At 44.6% G+C, this 27322-nt stretch overlaps 1 protein-coding gene across 1 annotated transcript in view; it reads left to right on the top strand.

The window, feature by feature from the left end:
* Positions 1-1241: 1241 nt before the first annotated feature.
* CHN2 (chimerin 2) overlaps positions 1242-27322 on the top strand; it is a 304184-nt gene continuing 278103 nt past the window's right edge. The window contains exon 1 of the mRNA XM_086693622.1: positions 1242-1776. Within this exon, the coding sequence (XP_086549748.1) occupies positions 1728-1776 (49 nt within the window). The 5' untranslated portion in view covers positions 1242-1727. The remainder of the gene's footprint in view (positions 1777-27322) is intronic.

The following is a 27322-nucleotide window of genomic DNA, read 5'->3' as shown; positions in this document are numbered from 1 at the left end:
CTGGGATGGCATCCTGAAGGGAATGAAAAAAAAAAAGTTTAAATCAACTAGAAAATGTGACATGAGTGCATATTATGATTATTCAACATTTATCATTCACCGTACATGGGGTGTGCGGTTGATGTGGACCCCCTAGGACTGTCTGCTGTTCCTGTGTCACTCCTGATAATTTTTAAATTGACTATGTCCTTTTAACCATGTTTTTAAAAATTGAACTACCCCAATGCGAACACTTTCCACTTTGCTACATAATGAGAGTACTTTTCATTCCTTTAGTGTTTGCTTTTTCCTTTGATCTAACAATTTCTGCTCAAATTTCACAGTTTTCTGTTGCTTCAGGATTGAAAGAACCGATTACCCCGCTGGGAGCGTGAAACAGACTTAAGAAAAAAAATCTGTATGATATTTCCCCCTGGTGAAATTAATTTAGGCTTAAATACAGGGGGAAGGTACACACCTTGGGCTCACATCTTTCTCTCCCACACCTAAGCAATTCCTTATCCCGAAAGGGCACAGGCAGACCTGCTTCCAAGTCTTTTGTGAGGATCCTTCACCAGACGAAGTCAGAGAACCTCTCTCTCTTGACACCCGGCTTTGTGTGGGCCTGATGACATATTTGGAACCTCTCGATCTCTTTGAAGGGCAACCTCAAAAGCCCAACGGACCCGTTAGTCACTGTCCGTGGCTGGGGTACTTAAGTGCACCTGGCTTGGGCTTCCTAGGTGTTTTGAGGGTGTTCTAGGAAACACACCTTCTTGCAGGGCAGGGACCATCATCAGCTCCGGAGTAACAAAGGACAATTTGGAGCGGGGTGGAAGGAGCGCTCCACAGCCGCTCTGGCATCCCAGGCCCCTTTTTACCTAGCATCCGTGTCCTTAGTGACCTCGCCCTCGCCCTCCGTATCCCCCGCCCCGGCTGGCTTCGCCGCTCCCTAGCCTGGCCACGGACAGCGAGCCCCACCACCTTCTCCCCACTCCCGGTTGCCTCCAAACCGTGGAGCCAGCGCGGCGCATCGCAGCCGCGCTCGCCCCGCGCCCCCCGGTGGCCTCCCCAGCACCTTGGGGTCCCGCGCCCCGGTCCAGCGCCCCCCCCCTGCCCCCCGCCCAACAGTCCTCAGCCTCCTCCTCCAGCCCCAGTCGCAAGAGCTGTCAAGCCCGCGGCAGCTGAACCAGCCCCGGAGCTCCCGCGTCTCCTCTCCTTCCTTTGTGTGCGCGCGAGCGGAGTTGGGGCGGAGGGAGAAGGGGGAGGTCGCTCTGTCTGTCTGGCTCCTGCCGCCTTTGCCCGGGCTGCTCGAAGGGCCGCCGGGGAGGCGGGAGCCCAGGGGAGGGCGCAGGAGCTGGCAGGGCGCCCCCCGGCCGCCGGGGCGCGGTGGTCCCAGCCGCGCGCGAGCGTGCGCGGACCGCGGCTGGGGCTCCGCTGGAGGCGCGATTAGTCCGCTCGGGCCGCCCCTCGGATCTCCCTCCGCTCCTATCTACCCACCGACACCCAGAGAAGAGCGTGCAAAGGCGCCGAGAGGGACGGAAACCACAAATAAATAGCGGCGGCAGCAGCGCGTCATCTGGTGGAGCAGGAAGTGCAGGCAGAGTCCGGAGGCTGGTGCTTTCTGCGCGTCCCCAGGACTTTGCCATGGGCTGGGGGCCGCGAAGGCTGCGAGCGGCCGGGCGAGGGCAGAGGCGGCGGCGTCCGCACCGGGGCTGAGCCAGCAGCGACGCGCGGGGCGCGCGGAGATGGCAGCGTCCAGCAACTCCAGCCTGTCCGGCTCCTCGGTGTCCTCGGGTGAGTTTCAGCCCGTCGGACGCGGCTGCCGCGCTGGGTCTCTCGCCCCCCGCCCTGGGAGGGGTAGAGCCTACCTGTGGCCGTCCTGCCCCCTCTCTCGGAGTGAGGGCAGGCGTCCGGTGTGGCACTTGTTTGGTTTGCCGGCACCGCGGGCGCCCACAGCACCTCTGCGCCTGACATCTGACAGCGCAGAGGTGGGAGAGCGGTGGCGCCCTTAGTATGCGAACGGGAGCCTTCTGGGGACTTGGGGAGCAGCAGGCGAGAAGCGAGACGAGCAGGGCAGGCTCGCACTTTCTGGCGCAGCTGGAATCTGGGCTAGCGGGGCGCGGGAGGTTTGGGTGACGCTGGGCGCCCCGGCTCGCCAGCGGCGCGGCGCCCGCCAGGCTGGTTGCCCAAACCCCAGGCTGAGAGAGAAAACCCTCGCTCCTCGCAGACTTGATTTTCTTTGTTTGTTTCAGAAATTAGCTCCGTGGAGACACAAGCTTGGGGCATGGTTTGAGATAGAAGTAATGAAGGGATTCTGTCTTTCTGGTCCTGATTGAAGCGAGTTAGAGGAAGGGAGGTCGAGCCCAACCTCTGCCCATTTGCCGGTTTACAAGTGTGTGTGTGTGCGTGTGTGTGTGTGCGTGTGTGTGTGTGCGTGTGATTTTCCTATGTGGCCTCTTGAACATTTTCTTATAATACTCTCTGTAATTTCACTTTCCAGGCATACATTTTGTTTTCAGGTGTGGCTGAGTAAAGGGAGGGCTCCTTTCAGCTTTTTTTTATGGTTGATCAGCAGGTCTAATTGAAGAGAAAAAAAAAACAAACTGCTAATGAATCTGAAGGAATAAGAATCAACAGAACCAGATCCTCTGGTTTCTGTGTATGACAGATTTCTAATCAGAATGATGCATTAGGTAGCATTCTTCTACCTCTCTGGTCATTGAAAACTTTAATGACAAGCCCCAAAGGCATAGCTGATAAGACCTTCAGTAGCGTGCAGTATTGAGGGGTCCAGAAGGTCTGGAAATGCTAAGGAAAATATTCAGTATGTTAATATTGTGTTAATTCCTATTGTGTGTCTTTTGTTACATTACTTAAAAATTAAACTCAGAGGAAGCAACACCTTGGTGGGGCCATTGAACAGCAAGCCGGTCATAAATCAGCCATATCTATGGGTGTGTAACTAATTTAACCATAAATGCAAGGTGAGTTTGACTACGGTGCGATCGTGATGTGGCACAAGGTGATCCCTTGAAAGCCATCTGTTATCTTTTTTGGCAGGTTTAGTTCCAGGGAAATGGCACTTCCTTTCTTCATCACTGCCAACTAATGAAAAGCACAGTGTTGTTAGGCATATGATATAGTTCAAGTTTCTGGTAGTAGCAGCCAATGGGGCAGAACAGTCATATCTTATTAAGAGCAGCAACAAGTTGACTGCCTGTGGTTTTAATTCTGAGAACTCAGCAAATGCTATGGCGTATTTTTAGTACCCCCAAACCACTGCTGCTGCTTTTCAATTCATTTTGGTTGACTAACATTGAATTTAAAATACAGTGATGTTGGCTTACGATTAGCAAGCATATGGTTATTCCTCTCAGAAACCCATCCACTAGGAAAGGAACGGGTGGGGGAGAGAGGAGGCAAGGGGAAAGAAGAGACAAGGGGGCAGTATTATCGCACGATTTACTGACGGCATAAGTTACAGATGTGTGGCACCTGGAAATTCAGCTGTTGGTGTAGCTGAAGAAACCTGATGAAGAAACTGAACTCAGCCTTAAGAAGGACACGTGGGGGGCGCCTGGGTGGCGCGGTCGGTTAAGCGTCCGACTTCAGCCAGGTCACGATCTCGCGGTCCGTGAGTTCGAGCCCCACGTCGGGCTCTGGGCTGATGGCTCAGAGTCTGGAGCCTGCTTCCGATTCTGTGTCTTCCTCTCTCTCTGCCCCTCCCCCGTTCATGCTCTGTCTCTCTCTGTCCCAAAAATAAAATAAAACGTTGAAAAAAAAAAAATTAAAAAAAAAAAAATAAAAAAAAAAAAGAAGGACACGTGGGTTTGAAGTCACACAGGAGCAGCTCTAGGTGGTGGTAATCGCCTTGCAGATTGGATGGCGATGCCTCTGATGGTTCTCCTTCCTGCTTTGGTTATCACTTTTTTAAATCCCAGTGGGAACTGGGCAATTAGGTGGACACCGAAATGCAAAAAGTGAGCATGGATATATTCTTTGATGTGGATCAACCAGGCCCATGAGCTTCGATGGCTTAATACACCAGTTAGACACTTTGTCTTGAGAAATACCAGAAGCCCGAGTTCTCTTTTTAAGCACACTTACCATCGTGTGGCTCATGAATAATTCAGATGGTGCAAGCAATTCACACCTGTGAGAGGTGTTGGGTGTTAAAGAATAGAGCCTGTTTGTGGTGGCAGCTGTGTTCTCCCAGGCAAAGGCCAGAGTCTGAGAAAATAGGGCACTCTATCCCTGTATTAATTTTCGCAGAGGGCCTACTAGGTGCCAGGAAGTACATTATAAGCCTCAGCCGCGAGGAGACTAAGTGAGGAAGGCCATTTTAGGATTCCCTCTAGTGCTGAAGTTCTGGGATTATTGTTCTTGAGTTCTGGCTACACCACTGCCCAGCTGGGTAATTTGAGGTGAGTTACTCAACCTCTCCAAGCCTCGATTTCCTCGTCTGTAAATAAGGCTAACGCTAATAACGGGACCTACATATAGGAATGCTGTGTGGACTAAATGAGATAATGTGTGTATGGCGTTGAGCACAGGGTGTGGTACTTAGTAAGTGTTTGGGGTGAATGCATTTTGCTCCTTTGAGGCATGAAATAGAAGGCACTTCATGGCTCAGACTTTAGGGGCAGAAGTAAGTCCAACACACGTAAAACTTGCCTCTTACATTGCATGTTAAATTTGATCTTGAGATTTGAGGCCCATTGAATAAGCATTTATTAAGTGTATCTTAGGTTTCGGGCACCGTCCCAAGTGTTTGGAATAGAAAAATGAATCAAGGTCCTTTCCCTCACCATCCAGAGGCAGAGATGGACAATACATAGTAATCTGTATTCCAGTTGGAGAAAATGAATTATGTGGAGGAGCGTACAAGGAAGAGAGTGATTCCTTCAGTCTGCAGGGGTCAGTGGGGGTGATCTCTGAGTTGAGGCTCAAAGGGTGTGTGGGATTTTTCCAGAGGGCACGGAGGGGGAAAGGCATTTCAGGAAGAGGGAAGAGCTTAGACAAAGTCCCGGAGATGGGGAAGTCCATGGCCTAATTTTTAGCTTCCTTTCTTAGGGCTAGTGATCCATTTTCGAGGTGGTGTCTCTTCTCCCGACAGTTCCGCTTAAGATCCATAAGCAGCATCCTGCATGGAGGTGCTACGGCACTTACTCTTGCTGCTGATGTAGGGGGTTTTCTTTCTGTTCAAGTAGCAGTGGGTTTGTTGGAACAGCTCTGGAAGCCTTAGGACGCGTTTGGGCAACTGAGCAGTAAAAAAGGAACTGTCGATTTTGTAGTGAATAGCATATGGAGAGGTGAACTCGAATAATAGGGGTTAAACCTCTCTTGGAGGAATAGATGCGGAAGATTTAGGCTTGGTTGTGTTTGCACAGGGAGTAAAGAGCTAATAACTTACTCAGTAGTTAAGTTCAAAGTTATCTGATTTTCCTGAGAATACGTTCTCACTTGCTGGTGTTGAACCACAACACCTGAGTGTGCCATTTTTTCTCTGTTATCAGCTGAGACACAACAAATGAAATAATCAGGTTAAAATTAATTTTTAAACACATTTTCCAAGAACTGTTCAGAAATTTTCTTCTGGAATATTCAATTATGTGTAGAAGAAATTGCTTTGCCTTTGTTTTAATGATAACTGCTAGTAATTAAATTTCACAATCACCTAGATTGCCAGGATGGTTTGATTACCTTTATTATTTTAAATGGAAAAAAAGAAGCCACTATCCCTATGCTTTTACTCTAGCCTGTGGTACTTGATTATATTCTGAAATAAACAATGGTTAATTTGCAAAACAGTTTTCTTAATAATCACGGGTTATATTTCCTTTTATAATTGAAATAAGAACTTTTTGCATTTTTAGTGATTTGATTGCCAAATGGTAATTTCACAGAGTTAAAAAAAAAAAAACTGACATAAAGTAATAAATAAAGAAGCTCTGAGATGTTTTCCAGTAACTGAACAAGGTAAAAATTAAATATTAAAGGGACCCCTGGGATATGAAGTTGTTAAGATTTTGAGAACATAAACACACTGTATTATAGAAATGAAATCAACCCAGACTTTTGAAATTAAAATGCAGATGGGAAAAGGTAAAAGTCAGTATTTATGTGCAGCATCATTGAAACCTTAATTGGGAAAAGAGCATTCCTGAATGGATTGAAGGATTTATTCCTCCAGATTTTGTACAATAGTAATGTGGGCCAAATAAATAATGTTATTTTCTGCTGTCACACTGGCTTGATCCTAGAAATGATAAATAGGAATTTTCATTACTCATTATTGGAGGGTCAGAACCAGTGACATATACAAATCTTTCATATCCCCAGATGCAGAAGGTAAAGCTGAACTATAATAATGCTGCTAAGACATATCCGTGTGATTACAAACTCCATGGATCCACTGCTACAAAACAGGGTATCTTTGTTGAAACAAGCCCTCTTTTGGATCCCTGAATGATTCAGAAATATCCTATTTTGTGCAAAAGAAATTTCCTTACCATTGCTTTAGTGAGATCTGCTGGTCATTTAATTTCAACATTACCTAGCGGGTCAGGAAGATTTGCTGATTTTTGTTATTTTAAATCCCCTCCCCCCCCCCAAAAAAAAAATTGCAAATAAAAAATCACAAAGCTAAAACTAATGTCCTGAAAGAAATCATTCGCTTCCATGGGGAGTATTGTTCTTTGCTATTTTTCTGGCGACCTTCCCACACCTCATTTTAACTTGTCAGATTTTTCACTGTCCCTTTGTGGTGATCCGGACAAACCCAGTGATAGAGAATCTGAAAGGAAAGACTTTCTTAAGCGTGACCGCATGTTTGCTGGGTTTGACAAGGGCCCACGGATAGGTGTGCTTTTACTAAAACACCAGATCCCCCCCTATTCCCACAAACCCGACGAAGTGTTTTTGAAAGACCCTGCCATTCGTTCAAACTTTTGGGAGATGCAAACCCCAGGTATTTTCTGAGGCCAGCCCGTGAGGGATTTAAGTGGACAGTGTGTTCTCTGAGCTGCGCCCCGGGGCTTGGCCCGGGTGTCAGTCCCGCTGAGGGCCGTCTGCTGCTCTGCGGGGTCTCCTGCTTTTGCACAATGGTCAAAATAACCGGACGTTAGGTTTGGACACTCTGTACGTGAGTAGTGTCACATGGGTGAGTTGTGGAAAAGAGTTTTTTGCCAGAAGATCAAGATTCTTGCCAAGATCGTTAGAATTGGGGAAAGAGGAAGGGACCCAGGGATAGACGTGTGATTAATAACACCCATCTATCACCCACCAATCATGTATGTCTTATGAATGTTGTCACATTTCATGGCTCCTGAAGTATGTCACTTAATTTTCACAATGAATGGCTTCCTTCCTTCCTTCCTTGCTCTCTTCTTTTTCCTTTTCTTACCTGGTGTTGTGTTGGTCAGTTTTCTATTCAGAGTTTTTTTTTTTTTTTTTCCATAAATCCTGCCTTTGGTCAGCTCTACTGTTAATGGTTTCCAAATCCTCCCAGTACCTTCCTGCTTCTTCTTCCATTTGCTCTGTGAGGTTGGAGGCTGGTATTCTGTTTCGCGCGTGGATTCTGGTCGGGCAGTCAAGACGGATGTCTGTCTGTCTGGTGCAGGCCGATTGGTGTAAGAGTACACATTCCTGTGTCTCAAAATTACTAGCAAAAGCAGAGGTGTATTTAAAGTCTTCATGGCTAGGGGCACCTGGGTGGCTCAGTCGGTTGAGCGTCCGACTTCAGCTCAGGTCACGATCTCACAGTGCGTGAGTTCGAGCCCCACGTCGGGCTCTGAGCTGATGGCTCAGAGCCTGGAGCCTGCTTCTGATTCTGTGTCTCCCTCTCTTTCTGCCCCTCCACCGTTCATGCTCTGTCTCTCTCTGTCTCAAAAATAAATAAACGTTTAAAAAAAAAAAAATTGAAGTCTTCATGGCTAGAGGAAAATCCAGTTAGGAATGTGCTGGCCCCATAGGCAGTCTGCTCTGACACGGACCCATGTGTCTGTTTGCTGGGATCTGAGCTTGAAGACCTGGCCTGTGTTCATTGCCAAGTCGTGATAAAACTTTTCAGCTCTGTACCCATGGAGGGTCATTCACCAGCTGCTTGGGCGAACAGCCTGCTTTTCCCCTCATTTGTTGTTAATCGAACACCTTTGTGGGGGCCGATCTTCGAATATGGTCTTTACAGTATGGTCTAATTACAGCCTTGCCTTGCTTCAATAGTTTGGCCTGTCAAAGTCACCCATCCTCAGCCCGATAAAGTGTTATTTTAAATCATCCAATGTCTGCGTTCCCGTGGACATTCTCTAATAAAGGTGTTCGGTGAATAGCCTTATTTAAAATGTAATCCCTTCAGGTCAGAGGTTACATTGATGAGATTTCTGGAGTTGAGACATTGTCTACACATTGTACAATCACTCCTTGCCTTGGTGGGCCTGCTGGAGAGAACAGTTTTTCAGGAGGAGAGGCTGGATGCTACTTGCCTGGCGGAATCCCCTAGATCTGGATAAACAGTCTGCTTCCTTGAGCTGGCAAGAATTTTCACATTCTGAAATGCATCTTCATTAGATGTTGCAGGAAGAGCCTTAAACTCAGAAGATCTGGACACTGAAACTTTTTTTTATAAAAAGTTTATTTATTTTGAGAGAGAGAGAGAGAATGCAAGTGAGCCATGAGCAGAGGGTCAGAGACAGAGAGGGAGAGAGAGAATCCCAAGCAGGCTCCACACTGTCAGCCCAGAGCCCGATGTGGGGCTGGAACTCATGAGCCATGAGATCATGGTCTGAGCCGAAACCAAGAATCAGATGCTTAACTGAGCCACCGAGGTGCCCCTGGGCACTGAGACCTTTAACCAAGCCATTTAAACCCTTGGCCAGGATACCTAAACCCTTAACTAAGGCTCTTAAACCCTTGGTCAGAGGCTTTAAGCCCTTAACCAACACCCTTAAACCATTAACCAGGACCCTTGAGCCCTTAACCAAAGTTCCTAAACCCTTAATGTAGTCACTTAAACCAGGTAGTTAACCAAGCCCTACAACTAGCTAGCTATGTGACCTTTGGTGAAATTAGCTTCTCTGAGCCTTAAATACCTCTCTCTGGAAACTACAGCTTTGGCAGCCTGTTTCAAGGAATAGATGTGAGCATTAATAGGGTGAGGGAAGCATTGTCTCCCACAGATGGGGCATCATACTTGCTCAGTAGATGTCAACAGCCCTCCTTCCTTTTCTCCCACCCTTAATATCTTGGGGCTTTAGTTCTCTGATCTTTAAACCAGAAAGAGTGCTATCTGATGAATTTATCCCACAGGATTGTCATTCCTGAAGTACTGTTTGGGGGAAATGCTTAGTAAATTATAAAAGCAACAATTCTGAATGGTTGCCCTGTGTCACTCTGTTTACATGCAATCCTCAGAGTATTCTCTGAGGTAGACAGACTATCCCCTTTTTGCAAACAAAGAGGTTACGTTCAGACAGGGCACAGGGCTGGGGTTCAAGGTTGCCATGATAGAGCCAAGTGTACTTAATTTCAAAGATCCTGTTTTTTTTTTTCCTCTTGAAACATACGCTGTTGGTTTTTGTCTCTGTGTGTTTAAAAGTGTCTGATATTAAGGTTTAAGGCTGAAATGCATGCTCATTGTTAACAGAGAACATACAGTAACACAGTTGTGCTTCATTCTGTTGTCCTCGGTAGTTACCCAGACCCACATCCAGCCTGACCAAAGCTTATTCTCACTGGTGTCAGGGACTGGGAGGTGTTACCAAGGTACCTAGGTGATTGGACTTAAGGATATCTGTACTTAAGAATGGTCTCCCAGAGTGAAGGGGATATAGGTGTTCAGTGCACTATTCTTGCAACCTTTCTAAGGTTTGAAAATTTTCCAAATGAAAGAAAAAAGACAGAGCGGGGGTAGGGGAAGAATAGTACTACTGAGTAATTAAGTACTAAGTACTAAGAATAGTACTGCTTTGCATCCAGGTGATTTCTTCACTGGAGCTTTAAAAACATTCCATTTTGTGTGAGCTTTTCAAGTCTTGGGGTCACCTCATGAACCTCCCAGATTCTGCATCTTCAGGGGGAAGGATTCGTATTTCTTTTAAGTGAAAAAGTAAGGGAACTGAAATTACAGAAGGCGTTCAGGTAGACCATGTGGAACATTTCCTACCTGAGAATGTTTTCTTTTGTTTTTTTGTTTCATTTTGTTTTTTTTCCCCCCCTCCCAAACTGGTTTAACCTCACCGTGCATTGTTGGTTTCAAGGGAGGAGGGAGCCTGCAGGTTGTTGAGCAGATTCTGGAATTACCGAAGAGAATCGGGGTCTGAGGAGCTCCGGGAACTGCCCAGGGCTGCTCAGCAGGTTGATAGTGGAGCTAGAACTGGAACTGACCTCTAGGACCCACATTCCCAGAACATTCATTCTCCATCCCCACTTGCTGACTGATCCTAAAGCGTAGCATTATCCTAAGAGAATTTCTTACCACTGTTTTTTTTTTTTAGGGGGGCCCGGGGGTTGGCTTCATTGAGGCTGTTCTGTTTAATTATTTAATATTTTCAAAACAGAAGTTATAAAGTGCTTTGTATTTTATTTTATTTTTTATTTATTAAAAAAATTTTTTTTAACGTTTATTTATTTTTGAGACAGAGCATGAACGGGGGAGGGTCAGAGAGAGGGAGACACAGAATCCAAAACAGGCTCCAAGCTCCGGGCTGTCAGCACAGAGCCCAACGCAGGGATTGAACTCACGGACCATGAGATCGTGACCTGAGCCAAAGTCCGCTGCTCAACCGACTGAGCCACCCAGGAGCCCCAAGTGCTTTGTATTTTAAATGAGGCTTAAGTCTCAAGGCAGTTGTGCCAGTAGAGGCACAGACTTAAGCGACCTAGCGTCTGCCCTGACTATATATAGCTGTGCTGTCCAATATGGTAACCACTAGCCACATGTAGCTGTTTAAATTTAAATTGATGTAAACTCAGTTCCTCAGTTGCATGAGCCACATTTCAGGTGCTCAGTAGCACATGTGGTTAGTGGCTACCATATTAGACCACGCGGAAATACAACGTTCCCATCGTTCTGTGGAAGATTCTATCGGGCAGCCCTGGAAAGAAGGTGGTTCTAAGACAGGGATATTACTGATGTAAAATTAACAAGCTAAGAATAGGAAATGGTCTCCCATTCCTGTATTTGCTCTGTGTGCTGCTTAGGTTATATTTCACTAATTTTGCAAATTAGCTTTTCTTTTAAAGTAATTTTTTCATAACTTTGAGGGGGAACAATGGAATGACAGCCAGAGGATGATGTTGGGGAGAGTAGTTAAAATATTTATAAACTCTTCTAGTCTTGCAAGCTTTTTAAAAAATGGTCTGCAGTTTCCCTAATGACAACTCCGTTTCTTAAAAAAAAAAAAAAAAAAATCCTACAGTGAGTTATAATTTCACCCTCAACGAGGAAAAAAAAAATGCCCATGATCAGAAGTAGTTTGGATCTTATAATTGTAAATCTTCCAAAACATCATAAGGAAAATAGGAAAATTGTGAATGTGTGGACTGAGGTTGCTAGGGGCATATCCAAGCCATCCTATTTAAAGGAGACTTTCTACCAAGTTGGCCATCAGCAAACCATTTGCCTGGAAGTATTTTACTTCTGCAGAAGGCCCACATATGGGGCAAAGCAAATGGACTGGCTTTTAGAAAATAAAGTTAGCTTTTGGAATTTTCGGCACATTTAATTGGAAGAAAACGTGTGCCAAGAAGATGCAAGAACATGGCAGCTGCTAAGAAAAGGAAGCTGTCCTCCTCCTTGAACTTCTGTTGCCGTCTTCAAGTGCATCAAGGAAATGGAAAGGTAGATGGTGTCTTTAAAGGGTCAAACAACCGTCAAGAAATAGTTCAAGGCCATTGGGTTTAAACATAATAGCCAGAGGACTATGGCATGTATGGCTTAATCCTTATTGACATAACTCAGATCATAAATTTAGGGTGGTGTGAATCACAGAATCACTTGATCACAATTCTTTTCTCATCAGAGGCCTGGTACCTGGATTTCATCTTATCCTCTGCACCCTTGGGACTGGCTGAACACTGTGTGCTTCGAGGAAACAAAACCTGGCATTCTTTATTCATTTCACATATTTGCATACTAACAATATAAAGTAATTTTTCTTAAGTAATTTTGCTTCTAAGAAATACACTCAGGCGATCAGCGTTTGAGACAACAAGGAACCGGGCAGAAGGGAGTAGGGCTTTACTGGTAAATCTTCTGTAGCAAATACTCGAACGTGTGGCTGCCACACTGACCTATCAGTCTCGAGGCTGAGCCGTGCGCTGCCTTATACGGTAGCCCCACGGGCTGTTTAGGTCTCGAAATGTGGCTAGCGTGACTGGAGCTGCGCTGCAAGGGCAAAATACCCACCAGAGTTTGAAGACCTAGTAGAAACCAAACAGGACAAGAAGTGTCTCACGAACAACCTTGCTGTATGGCGTATGCATTGGAATGATAACATTTTGTGGATCTTAAGTTTAAAAAAAAAGGTATTTTGAAGATCGCTTTCACCTGTTCATTTAAACATGTTTGATGTGGCTCTAGACTATTTAAAACTGGATGCACAGCTCACGTCATACTTGGATCGCCACTGGCCTGGATGGCTCCAGTGAGAATCCACTACACAAAACCGGCTGATTCACTGCTCCATGGCTCCCATAGTTGGAGCCCTGTGCACTCTCTAAGCCAGAAAGGTACCCTCCCTTCCCTGAGGCCCCGGTCAGCCCCCATTCTCAGGTCCCTGTTCTGTTTTAGTGCCAGGCCTTGAGATATGTCCTTCCTTGTCTGGGTCTGTACAGAGCTTTTGAAATGAAATAATACAGAGAGGAACAGGGTGGAACACCATCAGATTCTTACTGATACAGATTTTGCGCCTTGTTCTATGCTGGACTATAGCTCTAGACGTCGCATATTTACTTGTTAGAGTTCTGTGCATCCCTCTTTCCAAAGAAAGCTTGCAGTGCTAGGAAGTTGGGAAGAGAAGCCGAGAGAACAAGGGACACATTTTTTTCCCAACGTATGTAGAAAATTCTCCGGTGATCATGTTCTCCAGGGGCTCCTTGCCATGAATATGTATATGTGTATAAAACACGTCCATGTGTGATATATGTCTGTAGGCATGTATATATGTCTGTGCGTGTGTGTTTGTGGGGATATGTATATACGGAAGGCAGAAGTGGATTAGGTTTCAAAAAGTTATTTCCACGCAAATATATATTATATAAGTTAATATCAAGGGAAAGGCAAAGTCAAGCCTAGCGTTACTTTTAGTAATGAAAATATTCACTTGGGATTATGCTAATGATGTGTAGATATTAATACACATAATTCGGCTGCCTAATGTTGATTTAAGTTGCTCATTCAAATTCACTTTATTATAGAAAAATTAGCCATTTGTTTTATAGTGTTTGTCCCTGCAGACAGTGAAACCCTTAAGCCGTGTTTAGTGGGTAAATAACACTATTTTGCTGACTTTCATATGCAAAGAGAGCATTATCCTGTCTCCCACAGGAAGTGCCCTGTGAGTTATTACTTTCTGGCTGGGGACCTGGTTAGTTCAAGCCAGGTGTCCTCTCTGTTATCGCCCTGGTGATCAAGGTCCAAGGTTGAGGTACTGTCAGTGATCAGGGCACAGAAGGTTTTTCTTTTGTGTGACGTTAATATGCCTAAGGCTTGAACTTCATCCACATGAGTGCCCTATGCTTGTTTTAAACAGCCAAACTAACCCACATGCCTTTTTCTTTTTTTCCAAACATGAATTCTTCCTCAGCGAAAAAAAAGCAACTGACAGGGACTTTGTAAACTTTCTTGCAATAATATCAGATTAAGATTAGGAACATAACCACAGCAAATCCTAGGCAATCACAATCGGAAGACGTGATTTGGAATTAGACAATGCAATTTGTCGTAAGAATATAATAATTGCCATAGTACTTATTTGGTTCCGCATTCTAACCCCAGTAATAGCTCTAAGGGTCTTCTGTAAAGATGCTCAGCAGCTTTTCAAGGGAGAGATGCCCTGCAGACATCTTACTTCTCACAAATAGCTGAGTGTGAATCTGTCACTCTGGAATTCATATAGACATGTTTCTGAGAGCATATATAGTTTCAGCTTGTGGTCCCTCCTTATAGTAACGAGTTCACCCATTTTCCACCCCTAGAGTGGACTGCTGTTTCTTTTTATTGCTTTAAATGTAACTCTCTGAAACTTATTTCTGACATCTAACCTCGGGTTTTATAAATAAGGGTGGGTTCATTTGAACCCTGGACTTCAAGAAGGGTGTTGTGTATGGAGGCGCCTGGGTGGCTCAGGCAGTTAAGTGTCCGACTTTGGCTCAGGTCATGATCTCGCGGTTTGTGGGTTTGAGCCCTGCTTTGGGCTCTGTGCTGACAGCTCAGAGCCTGGAGCCTGCTTCCGATTCTGTGTCTCCCTCTCTCTCTCTGCCCCTCCCCCACTCACACTCTGTCTCTCTCTCAAAAACTAAACATTAAAAAAAAAAAAAAAAAAAAGGATGGTGTTGTGTGACAAGCATTGGAAAGCTGGGGAGCTGGCCCAAACACCAGCACCAGCTGGCTGTGTTAAATCTGGACCCCTCTGAATTTTCTCATCCACAAAATGGGCTAATAATACTTGTGAAAATCAAATGGGATAGTGTCTGTGAAAGAAATGTGAACATTGAAAACTTGGGAACAACCCATAAAAACCTCTGGTCTCATGAAGTTCCATTCTTATAGAGACGCTCTGTTGGTTCCTTTTCTGGGTGATCAATGATCACTCAGAGTTCATAATTGTCTACTGTAACTTGAAAAATCTCCTCTAAATATATCACCTTGCTCTTCACCAGCCTTTCAAAGCCTTGAAGTGTAAGCCTATCAGTTTAGAATCTCTCCATTCAGCGCACGATTCCACTAGGCATCCCACTTTCCCATAAACATTTTAAATTAGCCCAGACAAATCTCTCACCTAAAGAGACACCACTGTTTATACTTTCTGATCCAGAGGAGTGTCTCTTTTTGAAATTAAATTTGGTGTAATATTCAATCTATGCAAATACATCCCTGCAACAGACATGTAAGTTATAAAGCACAGCAAGAGAACTCTCGTAAGAGAGTCAGTCACTCAGTCTGGGAACATCACCTACCCTGGCATCTTCCTGGAAACTCTTCTCTTTTCTCCCTTCCCTCCTCCTGCCTCCCCCTCCCCCCCCCCCACCATCTTCTTTCACTCTCTTCCTCCAAAAGTAACCACTATGAATTTCCTGTTTACTGTTACCTTGGTTTCCCTTCTTTCTTCAAATAATTTTGTCACATCACCAAAAACCCATGCATCACAGACAGATGTTTCTGTCTGTTCTGGTCACTGCCAATCTTCAGTACCTGGAACAGTGTCTTGCATGCAGGAGGCACTCAATAATTGTTGAGTAAATGAATATGTCTATATCCCAAGCACTCCATCATAGGAATGCTGCAGTAGCCCCTCCTTTATCTTTTGTATGTAAATCAGCTCTGTAAGGACCCCATCACTGGTTCACATTAGCCACATGCCTTTAATGACTTTTAGAAAGTTAGGGTTTCTTGTAAAAACTTGTAATGTGGAATATTTGCACTTAGGTGCAAGAGAAGACTCCCAACAAAATCACATGGACTTTTCTGAACCGAGACTGCTCCTCAAACCTGATGTGTAGTTCACAACTACTTTCCGGGAGTAAATAGTGAACCACTCAAAGAATATAAGCAGCAAAGCTAGAGCTGAATGGGGAGAGCTACAGAAAAGATTTTAGAAAGTGATATAGCGCATGTGCCACAGCAGTAGCAAACCTTGAAAACAGTATGGGAAAGAAGCCAGTTACAAAAGCCCACATATTGTATGATTCCACCTGTATGAAATGTCCAGAACAGGCAAATCATAGAGTCAGAAAGTAGATAAATAATTTCCTAAGGCGGGGAGGCCTGGGGGGAAATTGGAGTGATTGCTAATGGGCCTGGGGTTTCTTTGGGGGATGATGAAATTGTCTGTGGTAAGGGCTGCACATGTCTGTTAATAGACGAAAAGTCACCAAACAGTATACTTTTAAACAGGTGAATTGCAGGGTATGTGAATTATACTCAATAAAACTGTTACTTAAAAGAAGCAAAAAAAAAAAAAAAGGGCAGAGTAGGGCTGAGAAGGTGAAAAGTTTGTAACGTTAGCAGACGGGGGTGGGGGGGGTGGGGGTGGGATCAAGTCCTACAGATCAAGTCCTTCCTGGATGGATACTCATAATCACATAGGAGACATTCATTCAGTATTCACTGATCGCAACACGTGGGGGTGTGTTCATATCCTCTTCCCATTTTTATTTCCAGAGTTGTCTTTTTCTGACAGCCCCCGACCTCCTTAGAAGGTGTTCTCTGTGGTTGTTGGTTCCTAGGGTCAGCTCAGCCTGCACCCCACAATGCCTCCTTCCCCAGTGCCCCCCAAAGCCTGCGGTATCCTCTCCCTCTGGCTGAGGAATGAGGGCCAACAGCAGGTCTCCTCTGCTGATGCTGGACAAAGCAATTAGTGCATTTCTCATGACTAGTTAATTAGATTTTTGTGCAGCTTTTCAAGCCCCGGGCACAACTCTTACACCCTTAAAGCGGAACATGAGTCATCTGGGAACCAAGATTCCTACCGTGTAACCTTGGTACTGCTGAGTTGACTAGTACTGTGATGCTTCTGCGGCTGCCTCCAGATGCCCCCGCTGGATGGATGCGTGTGTATCATCTGTGGGCTCTTTTGTTGTTAATAATCAAAGAACGGGCACGCTTTGATCATGTCAGATCACAGCATTGTACTGTAAATACTTTGTTAGAAAGACTAGAATATTACACGGGTACAGTTGTCTCAGATGTTAGTAGTGTTTGCTTTAACCCTGAACAAGCAAAGAAGCATGCATTTGATCAGATTTGATCCACGATAGGAACACTTCAAATAGGACGTTTTTCAGAACCACATATAGTTCACGATAATAAATCTAATCCATATGAATTTTAGAAATACCTGCTGCTTTTGAGTGCCAGATTGTTGCAAAGGTCCCTTTCCTCTCCCCTCAAGGTCAGTGACTCGTGGGATAAGGTATACTTTCTGCTGGTTGGAGGAAGATCCGGCTCTGGTGGGGAGCTTTTGGAGCATCTTTGGGGACCAGAGTCCCTGGGGCAGCCACTTTCACGGGCAGGCTGCAATCTTCAGTGGCCCTCGGGAGTTTATAGCAAGGCTGGCGCCACTTCAAACTGTTCATGGCTTATCCTTCTTACTCCTCATGGGACGACAGAGATGGGCACCTATTCATGGGAGTTTAATGGCAAAGCAAGTACTAAAACATCCTCTTCGGGTCTCGTTCAGAGTGTTTTTCTGGCAGCCGGAGGAGGAAGTGGGCATATGCACTACAGTGGATTTGCTGTTCTGCGTCCTCCCTCGGGGACATCCGGTTGCCTTGGGTTCCCTACAGCAACACGCGTAGGCAAGGTATTGTGCCAGGTGTTGGCCCCTGCACCTGCTCTCACATTTCACTCCAGGGACGGATCTGACACCTTGATCCTCCTACAGCGGTCCTGCTTTCTCCGTGGTTTTGCTTTCTGCGGTTTCACTTCCCTGTGGTCAAACAGGCTCCGGTAGCAAACGCTCCTCTTTCTGATGAATCGGCAGGTCAATAGCAGCCGAACTCGAGCTGCTCACAGAGCCCAGGTCATTCACCAGGTCTCGTCACGTGGGCATGTATGTCCTCGGCTCACATGATCCCAGGAGAAAGGGTGCGCACGGTGCAGTATTTTGAGACGGAGATTGTATTTACATAACTTTTCTTACAGCATACTGTTAACAGTTTTCTGTTTCATTATTAGTTACTGTTTTGAATCTCGTACCGTGCCCAGCTTACAAACTGAACTTTATCGTAAGTGTGTGTGTGTATAGACAAAACTAATATATATATATATATATATATATATATATATATATATATATATATATATATATATATAGGGGTCAGTACTATCTGTGGATTTAGGCACCCCCTGAGGGTCTCAGAAGACACCCCCCCCAGCCCCCCCAACCCCCGCTCCATAGATAAGGCAGGGACCACTGTGCTCTCTAATGTCACAGGCCAAAGTTTCCTTAACAAAAGCTGCTGTTTATGGAGCTTTTCTGGTGCTGACACCAAAATGCCTAACACATTCACACCTCCTCACTTCCTCTTTAGAACATGTCAGGGTGTAATTATTGTCTGGGTTAGGATGTTTCTGCTGCAAATACAGAAAACCCTGAAGGAGGTGAGAGATAGGGGAACCAAACCACTGTGGCTGTCAGCTTCTCTGCAGTCTCTTGGCAGAGGACCTTTGTCCTCATCACGGTCTGTGGGTCCAAGACCTGCGTCGGGCTCCGTGGTGAGAGCATGGGGCCTGCTTGAGATTCTCTCTCTCCCTCTCTCTCTGCCCCACCTCCTCCCTCAAAATAAATAAATATTAAAAAAAAAAAAAAGAGTAAAGGAGTACAGGTTTCCCCCACTTTCTGGAACTAGAGTCCCTGTGAAAGCTTTTGTAAGCAAAATGACGCAAAACAAAGAGGCATTTACCATTCATTTATATGGAAAAATCTGTGAGCATTCCCAGACCCCCAGAATAACCTCTTTTTGATTTCTCTGATACCTTAGGACACATCTTGTTAGTGGTTGTCCAAAATAAATCACCGTAAAACACAGATGCTCACAGACATGGTTCAAAGCTATGTGGTCAGATGCTGGGACGCTGGGTGTAGTTTTGGGGAAGGAACTCGGTGGGACCACTCTCGCTGCTGGGGGTCTGCTCTGCCTTTGTAACTGCTCACTACAAAACTAATGCTGAATGCTATCTTTGCTTTTCGTTTTTTTTTTTTGCAAATTGCACAAAACCTTTTTGGATTTCTTTTGGTTAGTGGAAATGTAGGTTAATGTAGGTCTTTTGTAAAAGTGAAATAGCATCATGCAAACTTTTGAGCGGCAGGGGATATCTGTAGTCTCCTGCTGCTGGCTGTGTGAAAAGTGAGAGAACCTTTTTCAGAAGCTCCCCTTCCTCCCAGCAGACTTCCCCTTGTCTCCTGGGTCACAGGCTTGTCACATGCTCATCTGCAAGGCAGTCACTGGCAAGGAGACTAGGATTTCCATGTTGCATAGTGTCCAGTCATAAGCTCCTTCCTGGAATGGGGGTGGGGCCAGCCTCTCCTAAAGGGGTGAGGACACCTGGACAGAACAGGGTTCTGTGAAGGAGGACAGAGGAATCTAGAGTGTCGGGCACAGCAACGTCACCGATGTCCTCAGCCCTTGGAATCTTTAAGGCCATCACAGAAATACTGAGAGTTCTAAGAAAACTGGCCTTTCCCATTCAAAGGACTCATTCTAGTCTAGTTGAGAACCAAACAGTTGGTGATCTTATTTAGTCTGTACTAATATTCACTTTGGGACCAAGATGTTTCTGCTTCCCTTCCAAATTAAAGTGACCGAACAGCTTTTACTGATGCTTTGCCTTTACTTGTTAGTGCCTTACAGATTGAAACACTTGGTGTTATGGTTATGGAAAAATACAGAGTTGATTCTGGATAGATTCTTTAGCTCTGACGAAAAGTTGGACCGTAAGGATTGAAGGTTTTGATTCTTGAGACTGACTTTAACTTCCCTGGGCCTGGCGTAAGTTGAAATTGTTTTATTAGAAATTCAGGGAATAATAGTAGATAATTCAACCACTCCTGGTTGCTATGGCAAGGAATTTTTAAAGCTTTGATTTATGAGAAATGGTGATCATTAGCAGCTCTTTGTTTTTAAAACAGAGAGCCCTGCAAACTGTCAAGTCTTGAGTGGAATAGATGATTGGCACCTAGTTGGAGAAAGAATCTGAGGTTATTTCCGAAGAAAAAAGAACAGGCGGAAGGATTTTGGAGAGCAGGTTTCCATTTTTCATTAAAAAAATTTTTTTAATGTTTATTTATTTTTGAGAGGGGGGGGAGAGAGAGAGAGAGAGAGAGAGAGAGAGAGAGAGAGAGAGAGCAAGTGAGCACAAGTGGGGGAGGAGCAGAGAGAGCGGTAGACACAGAATCTGAAGCAGGTTCCAGGCTCTGAGCTGTTAGCACAGAGCCCGATATGGAGCATGAGCCCACAAGCCAACCCACGAGCCGTGGGATCATGACCTGAGCCCAAGTCAGACGCCCAACTGACTGAGCCACCCAGGCGCCCCTCCCATTTTTCATTTTTATGGCAGGCCAAAGTGCGTAAAGATCATTGGACAAGGAGTCATATGACCCAGGTCTGTGCCAGTTCTGTCTCAGCATTTGCTTTTCATGTGGCCGGGGGCAAATTACATTATCATTTTGTAACGTTCTGATGCTCATCTGTAGAATTATTAGGTTGGACCAGATCATCTTGAGGGTCTTGAAAATTTTATGATATTCTGACTCTGCCTATCTCTTCTTGTCAATTTATAGTGCGTTGGCGGTATCCCCAAGGGAACAAGCCTCCCACCCCACACACATACTTTACATAGCAATTACCGTTGACAGCATTGGTCCCGGGCACCCAGGGTGTAAGACATCACAACCATTGGGTGTCTGTGCTGCACTCACGTTTCAACCCTCACTCTGCTGCATAAGCCCAGAGATCTTCCAAGTGGGCTCCAGGGCAGTATTATCCAAGCCTTTTGGAATGCAACTCACACTAAGAAGTACATGTTATATCACAAGTCAGCACATACACACACATACCATGCACACACACACACACACACACACACACACACACACACACACATAATTTAATGTGTATTTATTATTTACTGTTAGAGATGTCACTGCAATGGACAAAAAAGACAAAAAACCTTGATCCTCATGAAGTTTCTAAATACAGAGAGAGAGAATAAGCAAAAGAAACTATATGTAATCTATGAAATATGTGTATCATTATTTTGTGTATTTATAATGTAGATGAATACTAGTTTGTATAGTATATTAGGAGGTGATAAGTTCTATGGAGAAAAATAAAGCAGGAAGGGAGATAGGAGATACTGGGGTAGGGGTGGGGGTGGGGTCTGATATTAAACTATGCGGCCAGGGACGGCCTTACTGAAAAGCTGACATTTGATGGCAAGGGAGCCAACATGCAGATATCTGGAGGAAGAACATTCCAGATAGAGGGTAATTACAGACGTCTGGCTGCAAGACAGACTGGTGTGTTCCAGGAACAGAAATAAGTTCAGTGGGGCTGGGGTGAATATGAGGTAAATAGAACTGGGCAGAAATGGGTGGGCAGATCATGGTGGGCCTTGTAGGCCATGTTAAGGACATCGGCTTTTGCACTGGGTGAGGTAGGTTGTCCCTGTAGGGTTCTAGCAGAGTGACATTGACTTGGGTTTTAACAGAACCACTCTGGCTACTATAGTGAGAATAGATTAAACACAAACACTGGGTGTGTGTGTGTGCACGTGCGAACACACACACACACACACACACACACGCAGAGACAAAAGCTCTGCACACAGGGCTTACCCCTTCCTGTGATGTGCTCTCCTATCTGCCTTTCTATTGCATTTCAATTGATTCATCTAAAAACTGGTCAGGGCCCACAAATTGATTTCAGAATCCGCTAGAGGGGGGCAACTGGCAATTTGAAAAGCAGATTATAAATTGGCCTAGAACCCCAAAGATGTAGTAGATGAAGTCTCTTTGCTGAAGCCATGGTTGTGGGATACATGACACCCTGTCTCCATATTATTAAAGATTCCTATTTAATAATAGTTTTCAAGGCGCTTTTGTTCATTTTTTAACTTACACCGAAGAGCACTATTTTATTGAACAATCACTTAAAAGTTTCATCTTTTCCTGCAACTCGTATATTAAATAACTTTGTGTATAGAACATTTCAAATGTATTTAAAGAGAAAAGTACAACACACCCTGTGTCCCCCGACTCCAACAATTAACAGTTTATGGCCTGGGGTCATCTAAGCATCACCTGCATCATTTGGATCATATTGAAGCAAATCTCAGGGCCAAGGTCACTTCATCTGTAAACATTTCAGTTGGTATCTTAAAAGATGAGGACTCAGGGGCCCCTGGGTGGCGCAGTCGGTTAAGCGTCCGACTTCAGCCAGGTCACGATCTCGCGGTCCGTGAGTTCGAGCCCCGCATCAGGCTCTGGGCTGATGGCTCGGAGCCTGGAGCCTGGAGCCTGTTTCCGATTCTGTGTCTCCCTCTCTCTGGCCCTCCCCCGTTCATGCTCTGTCTCTCTCTGTCCCAAAAATAAATAAAAAACGTTGAAAAAAAAATTAAAAAAAAAAGATGGGGACTCAGCTCAGAGCCTGGAGCCTGCTTCCGATTCTGTGTCTCCCTCTCTCTCTGCCCCTCCCCCATTCATGCTCTGTCTCTCTCTGTCTCAAAAATAAACAAACATTAAAAAAAAAATTAAAAAAAAAGATGAGGACTCGTTTTTAAAAAATATGCCACGTTACTATTATCTTGCACACGCACACACACTAGCCATAATTCTGCCTTTTAGTGTTATCACCAGCACCCGGGTTCACTATTCTGAGGCGGGAAATACAAGTGACTTTAATGAAAGGAAGCTGTGGTCATGCTTCCTCGCCGATGATTCTGAAGATGGTGTTTCTAGACACTGCCAAAGCTTCTGTTTAAGAAACGCTTTCTTTCAAAAATGAGTCCGTTTGAGCCTCTTTCCCTTTTGTACTTTCACTTCTACTTAAATATGGCCTCTTTTCTGTGCCTCTTGACTAATCGACGGTAAGCAGTTTGCGAGAAGGTCTTGGTCTCCCAACTTTGTCCTGCCCAGTGGCTGAACACGGTTCCTGGCCCAACAGCCCTCACGCTTTTGTCAATGTTTGACTTCCTTTCTAAATGCTGCTTGGAGTAACCTCTCCTCCACCCTCTGGCCCATCACTTCTTTAGCCGTATGTTGCAAAGCCTGACTTTTTTCGGAAGCCTCATCTTTACCAGGGTGGAGAGCTTTCTGGATCGGCATTGACGTGTTGACTGGAGCTTTCCGTTGTCTCTTCTGTTCCCTGAGTTTGCTATCCTCAATCAGCAGGGTGTGGCGTTCGTCTTCTTGTAGTATCTGCCCTAATCTCCACCAATTAACTGACCAGAGACCAGTTTGATGAGGCCTATATTCCTAAAAACATTGTCATTTCTGAATATGTGTAACCATCATAATTTTGGACGGAGGTAAGGAAATATTTTTATGTTTGAGTATATGGTGTATACTAATCCTATGTTCAGTATCCCTTTTAACCTAATTAATTACCCAAATGTTTTCTCTCTAAAATTGGTAGGGATAGGTGGCACATTCCGAGTCTTAATCTTCTCATCCTTGTTTTCCCCTTCCTTTTACCATTCTCTTTTCAATGAAAATGGAGTGCATTATTTGGTGTCAGCCACATGAATGGCTCTGGTGACATAAAGGGATAAGAAACGGCCTCCTTGTAACTTCTTATTCAGAGTGGGCTCCCAGTGAATTGTCACACCGCAAAGGCGGGGATCCTTAGGTCACCGGGTACTCAGCAGAGGGCACCTTCTGGACGCACATCACACCTTCTTATAAAACATTTTTGGATGAATAACTGCATGAATGGAAACATGGACTTCACCACAAGGAGTTTACAGTCCCAGGTGTGGTAGTGAATGTGGACTTTGTGGAACTTTATAGAACTTGTAAAGTCATTCTCAGTTATAATTATTCATAGTTCAAAACACTTTCCTTAAGTTGCTACCCGTCTTGACCACGGTCCTCTGAGTGTTTTGTACTCTCTTAAAGATGCCAGAAGGTTCTGCCTGCAGATCCTTATCAACAGCGGCACCTGTCTGGCCTCTAAACTGGAAACAAGCGTGTGAGGGGAAGCTGTCCCCTGCACTCGCTGTCTACCTCTCATGTATGTGCAGTTCTGCCAGATGGGGCCCTCCCAGTTTCTTATTCTCTCTGGGTCTGCAAACGTCACAGTCTTGGGAGGCCTCCCGGATGTCCTGATTAAGGGTCTTGCTTAGCCTGGAGGCAGGCGTGTAGTTGTAAACTTTTTACCACGAGGAAAGCATTTTTAAAACCAGCACACGAGCCTAAGTCTGTTTCCCAAGGCTTTTTCGTGTGAGTTACAATTTTTCGTTTGTGCTCTGTTTGGAGGTATTTACTACTGGTTAAACAGAAATTAAAAATTCTTGTTGCTATGTCATTCCAAGGATTTGCTGTGGTGAAAATTAATGTCTTCAGTGTGTGTGTGTGTGTGTGTGTGTGTGTGAATGTCTGGCTTTGTGTGTGTGTCAGCATATGTGTGCATCTTTGCGGGATGTGGGACGTATGTGTGTGTGTGTTTGTGTCCCAAGGCAGATTTAATTTCCAGGGGAAAGAAAACTTTCAGAAGACCATAATCTGTGGGGCAAGTTTTTAGCTACTATCTTTTCTTTTGGTTCAAATTATTTACTCTTCCTCTTTAAGTGACTGATTCTGAATATGAAAGTTCTTCTAGAGATTGGAAATATCATTTAACATTTTAATGGTTATATATAATTAATCTTATTATGTAAACCAATTATTTTTAACCCCCAGGTGGAGTATATAACGCAGCCTATGTGTAATTCTCCAGGTATGATGAATGGCAAGTCATAGAATCAAAATTTCAGAGAAGCAGCTACTTTGGGGGGCTGGAACATTTTTTTTAATAGACGTTTTAGTTGCTGAAAGAGTCCTTGTAGATTTCCCTCAAAATTAAAAAAGCAAGAGGAAGAGGAAATTACAATTAATAGTCTTAAAATTCCAATTAATCTCTCAAATAGTGATTAATTTCCAGAGACACGGAAACTCTGCAGTGTATCTGAGAGAAAGGAAAAGACAATTAGGATTGGGGAAATTGGCAGGACACTCGGGTAGGTGGAAATCCCATCAGGATTGAAGATTGCACCAGCACTGAGATAATTGACAAGGTGGGAAGCCTGCCAAAGCCGTGTCTCTTGTTGGTTCTCCTTAATGGAACAAATGTGCCCATTTTGAAGCCCACTGACCGTGTTTCCTAAAACCGTCTATTGTCTCTTCATGGAAATCCTCAAGTAAGATCTGGTATCCAATGAGAGTGCTTTCTTTGTCACCTTTTCACTCATTATTTGGCTGAGATTTTGTCCTCTGCCCTTTACATTTCTGAGACTACTGGTGTAACTTGGGAATCACAAGGACCAAGTGATGCATCAACTTTTTCCTCTGTGAAGGAAAACTTGCAAATTTTGGGGGTGCAAGTTATTGAGGGCAGGAGAAATTGGAACAGAGGGATAATTGGCGTGTTCTCATAGAGCTGGCTATACTTATAAAAATAATACTGATTTTAACATGCAAATGCGAAGTTTGGATTATTGAGTAGGTTCAGTTTTAAATCCTTTGGAACCTAGTTGTATGTACCTCCGGGTTTCATTACATGGTAATTAAGATGATGTTAAGTTTTTATAGTAGCATGGCTTTGATCTGCTCTTTCTTCTCATTCTACTAACAGTCCTCACTGTGGGGGGGGGGGGAACACCCTTCAGAGAACCAAAAATGTACCTCACGGTCCCTTGAGCTTCTAAACATATGCAGCACTTTACAGAAATAATGTGAGTAAACTCACCATTTGCGGTCAGCTGGAAAACTTAACTTTCAGAGAGATCTGACCAGCTACAGTGACCTAGAAAACTAAATAAGCACTTTGGAAAATCTGGTTTGTATGTATAATTATTTTTATATTATCTCAGGCTGTGCCTTGCAAAGAGCAAACCACAGTAGTTATCTGACCTATTGCTCTACCCTTGCCTTTTCTCCAACACGGTAATTATGTAAGACTTAGCATGTTTTTCACTAAGTATATGTATACGGGACATTCCTTAGCTCCAGTAGCCCTCTATCTGGAGGCTACTCAAGCACTCTGCAGCACCCTCTCAGTCTGAATGGGAAAGAAACCTTAAACTAGGACCGGTGGCGACATTTAGGGACAGGGAGGACTGCTGGGAAAATAAAAGCATTTGGCGCTATTAGCTGTCTTGAAAGTTGTGATGTGTCAGATATTTTTATTTATTTATTTATTTTTTTAATTTTTTTTTTTCAACGTTTGTTTATTTTTGGGACAGAGAGAGACAGAGCATGAAGGGGGGAGGGGCAGAGAGAGAGGGAGTCACAGAATCGGAAGCAGGCTCCAGGCTCTGAGCCATCAGCCCAGAGCCTGACGCGGGGCTTGAACTCACGGACCGTGAGATCGTGACCTGGCTGAAGTCGGACGCTTAACCCACTGCGCCACCCAGGCGCCCCCAGATATTTTTAATTAAAATGGAAAATTAATCTTCAACATGAAAGGGTCCTAACAATGCTTTTCATTTGAATATAAATATTTAGTTGGGATATAGGTAACAGGATGTGTGTAAGGCCCTAAGGTCTTTGGGGTTGACTGTTTTTAGTCCAGGTTCTTCCTCTAGTAACTTAGAGCAAACACGAATGATTTCCTTTAGATTGTATGCATGCTTCTAACCCTTTAGATTGTATGCATGCTTCTAAGGATATCTGAATAAAAGATACATTTCTGATAATTTGCCATCTCAGCTTCATCCCTTGGGCAGCAGGCTGGAATGCAAGAACCTAATGTGAATGTGAATTAATGTGTATGTGCAAGAAGGGATGTATCCCTTCCTGGATTTAAGGAACTGGCAGGAAAGCAGTTTCATCAGGATACCTTGGATGGTTTATTATCCTGATTAGCTAGCATTGCAATTAGAAGGCACTTAACTTTTGTTTAAAACACGAAAGTGGGGGCGCCTGGGTGGCGCAGTCGGTTAAGCGTCCGACTTCAGCCAGGTCACGATCTCGCGGTCCGTGAGTTCGAGCCCCGCGTCAGGCTCTGGGCTGATGGCTCAGAGCCTAGAGCCTGTTTCCGATTCTGTGTCTCCCTCTCTCTCTGCCCCTCCCCCGTTCATGCTCTGTCTCTCTCTGTCCCAAAAATAAATAAACGTTGGAAAAAAAAAAAACACGAAAGTGACTGGTGGAGTTCAGATATCAATAAAACAAGGCCTAGCCTATAACTTTAGCCCTCTTTATCTTACATTTGAAAAAAAGACAGTTCAAGCAGAACAATGAATTGGAATTAATTACAAAGCTAGAAAGGGCCCTGCGCCCCGGGCCCTTTTTTTTTTTTCATCTTATTTGGATTGTGACATCCCCTTCCACCTCCCCCCCCCCCCCCCCCCCCCGCTCCCCCCAACCTTCACCACTGCCACACGGCTGCACCTCTGTTCTCAGCTCCTGACTTGGCTCCTTTT

The sequence above is a fragment of the Puma concolor genome, chromosome A2 (assembly GCF_028749965.1).
Source record: "Puma concolor isolate L17-30 chromosome A2, mPumCon1.1.hap2, whole genome shotgun sequence".
NCBI classification, from domain to species: Eukaryota; Metazoa; Chordata; class Mammalia; order Carnivora; family Felidae; genus Puma; species Puma concolor.
The sequence above is the reverse complement of the archived record's forward strand: the minus strand, read 5'-3'. Positions and strand labels throughout refer to the sequence as shown.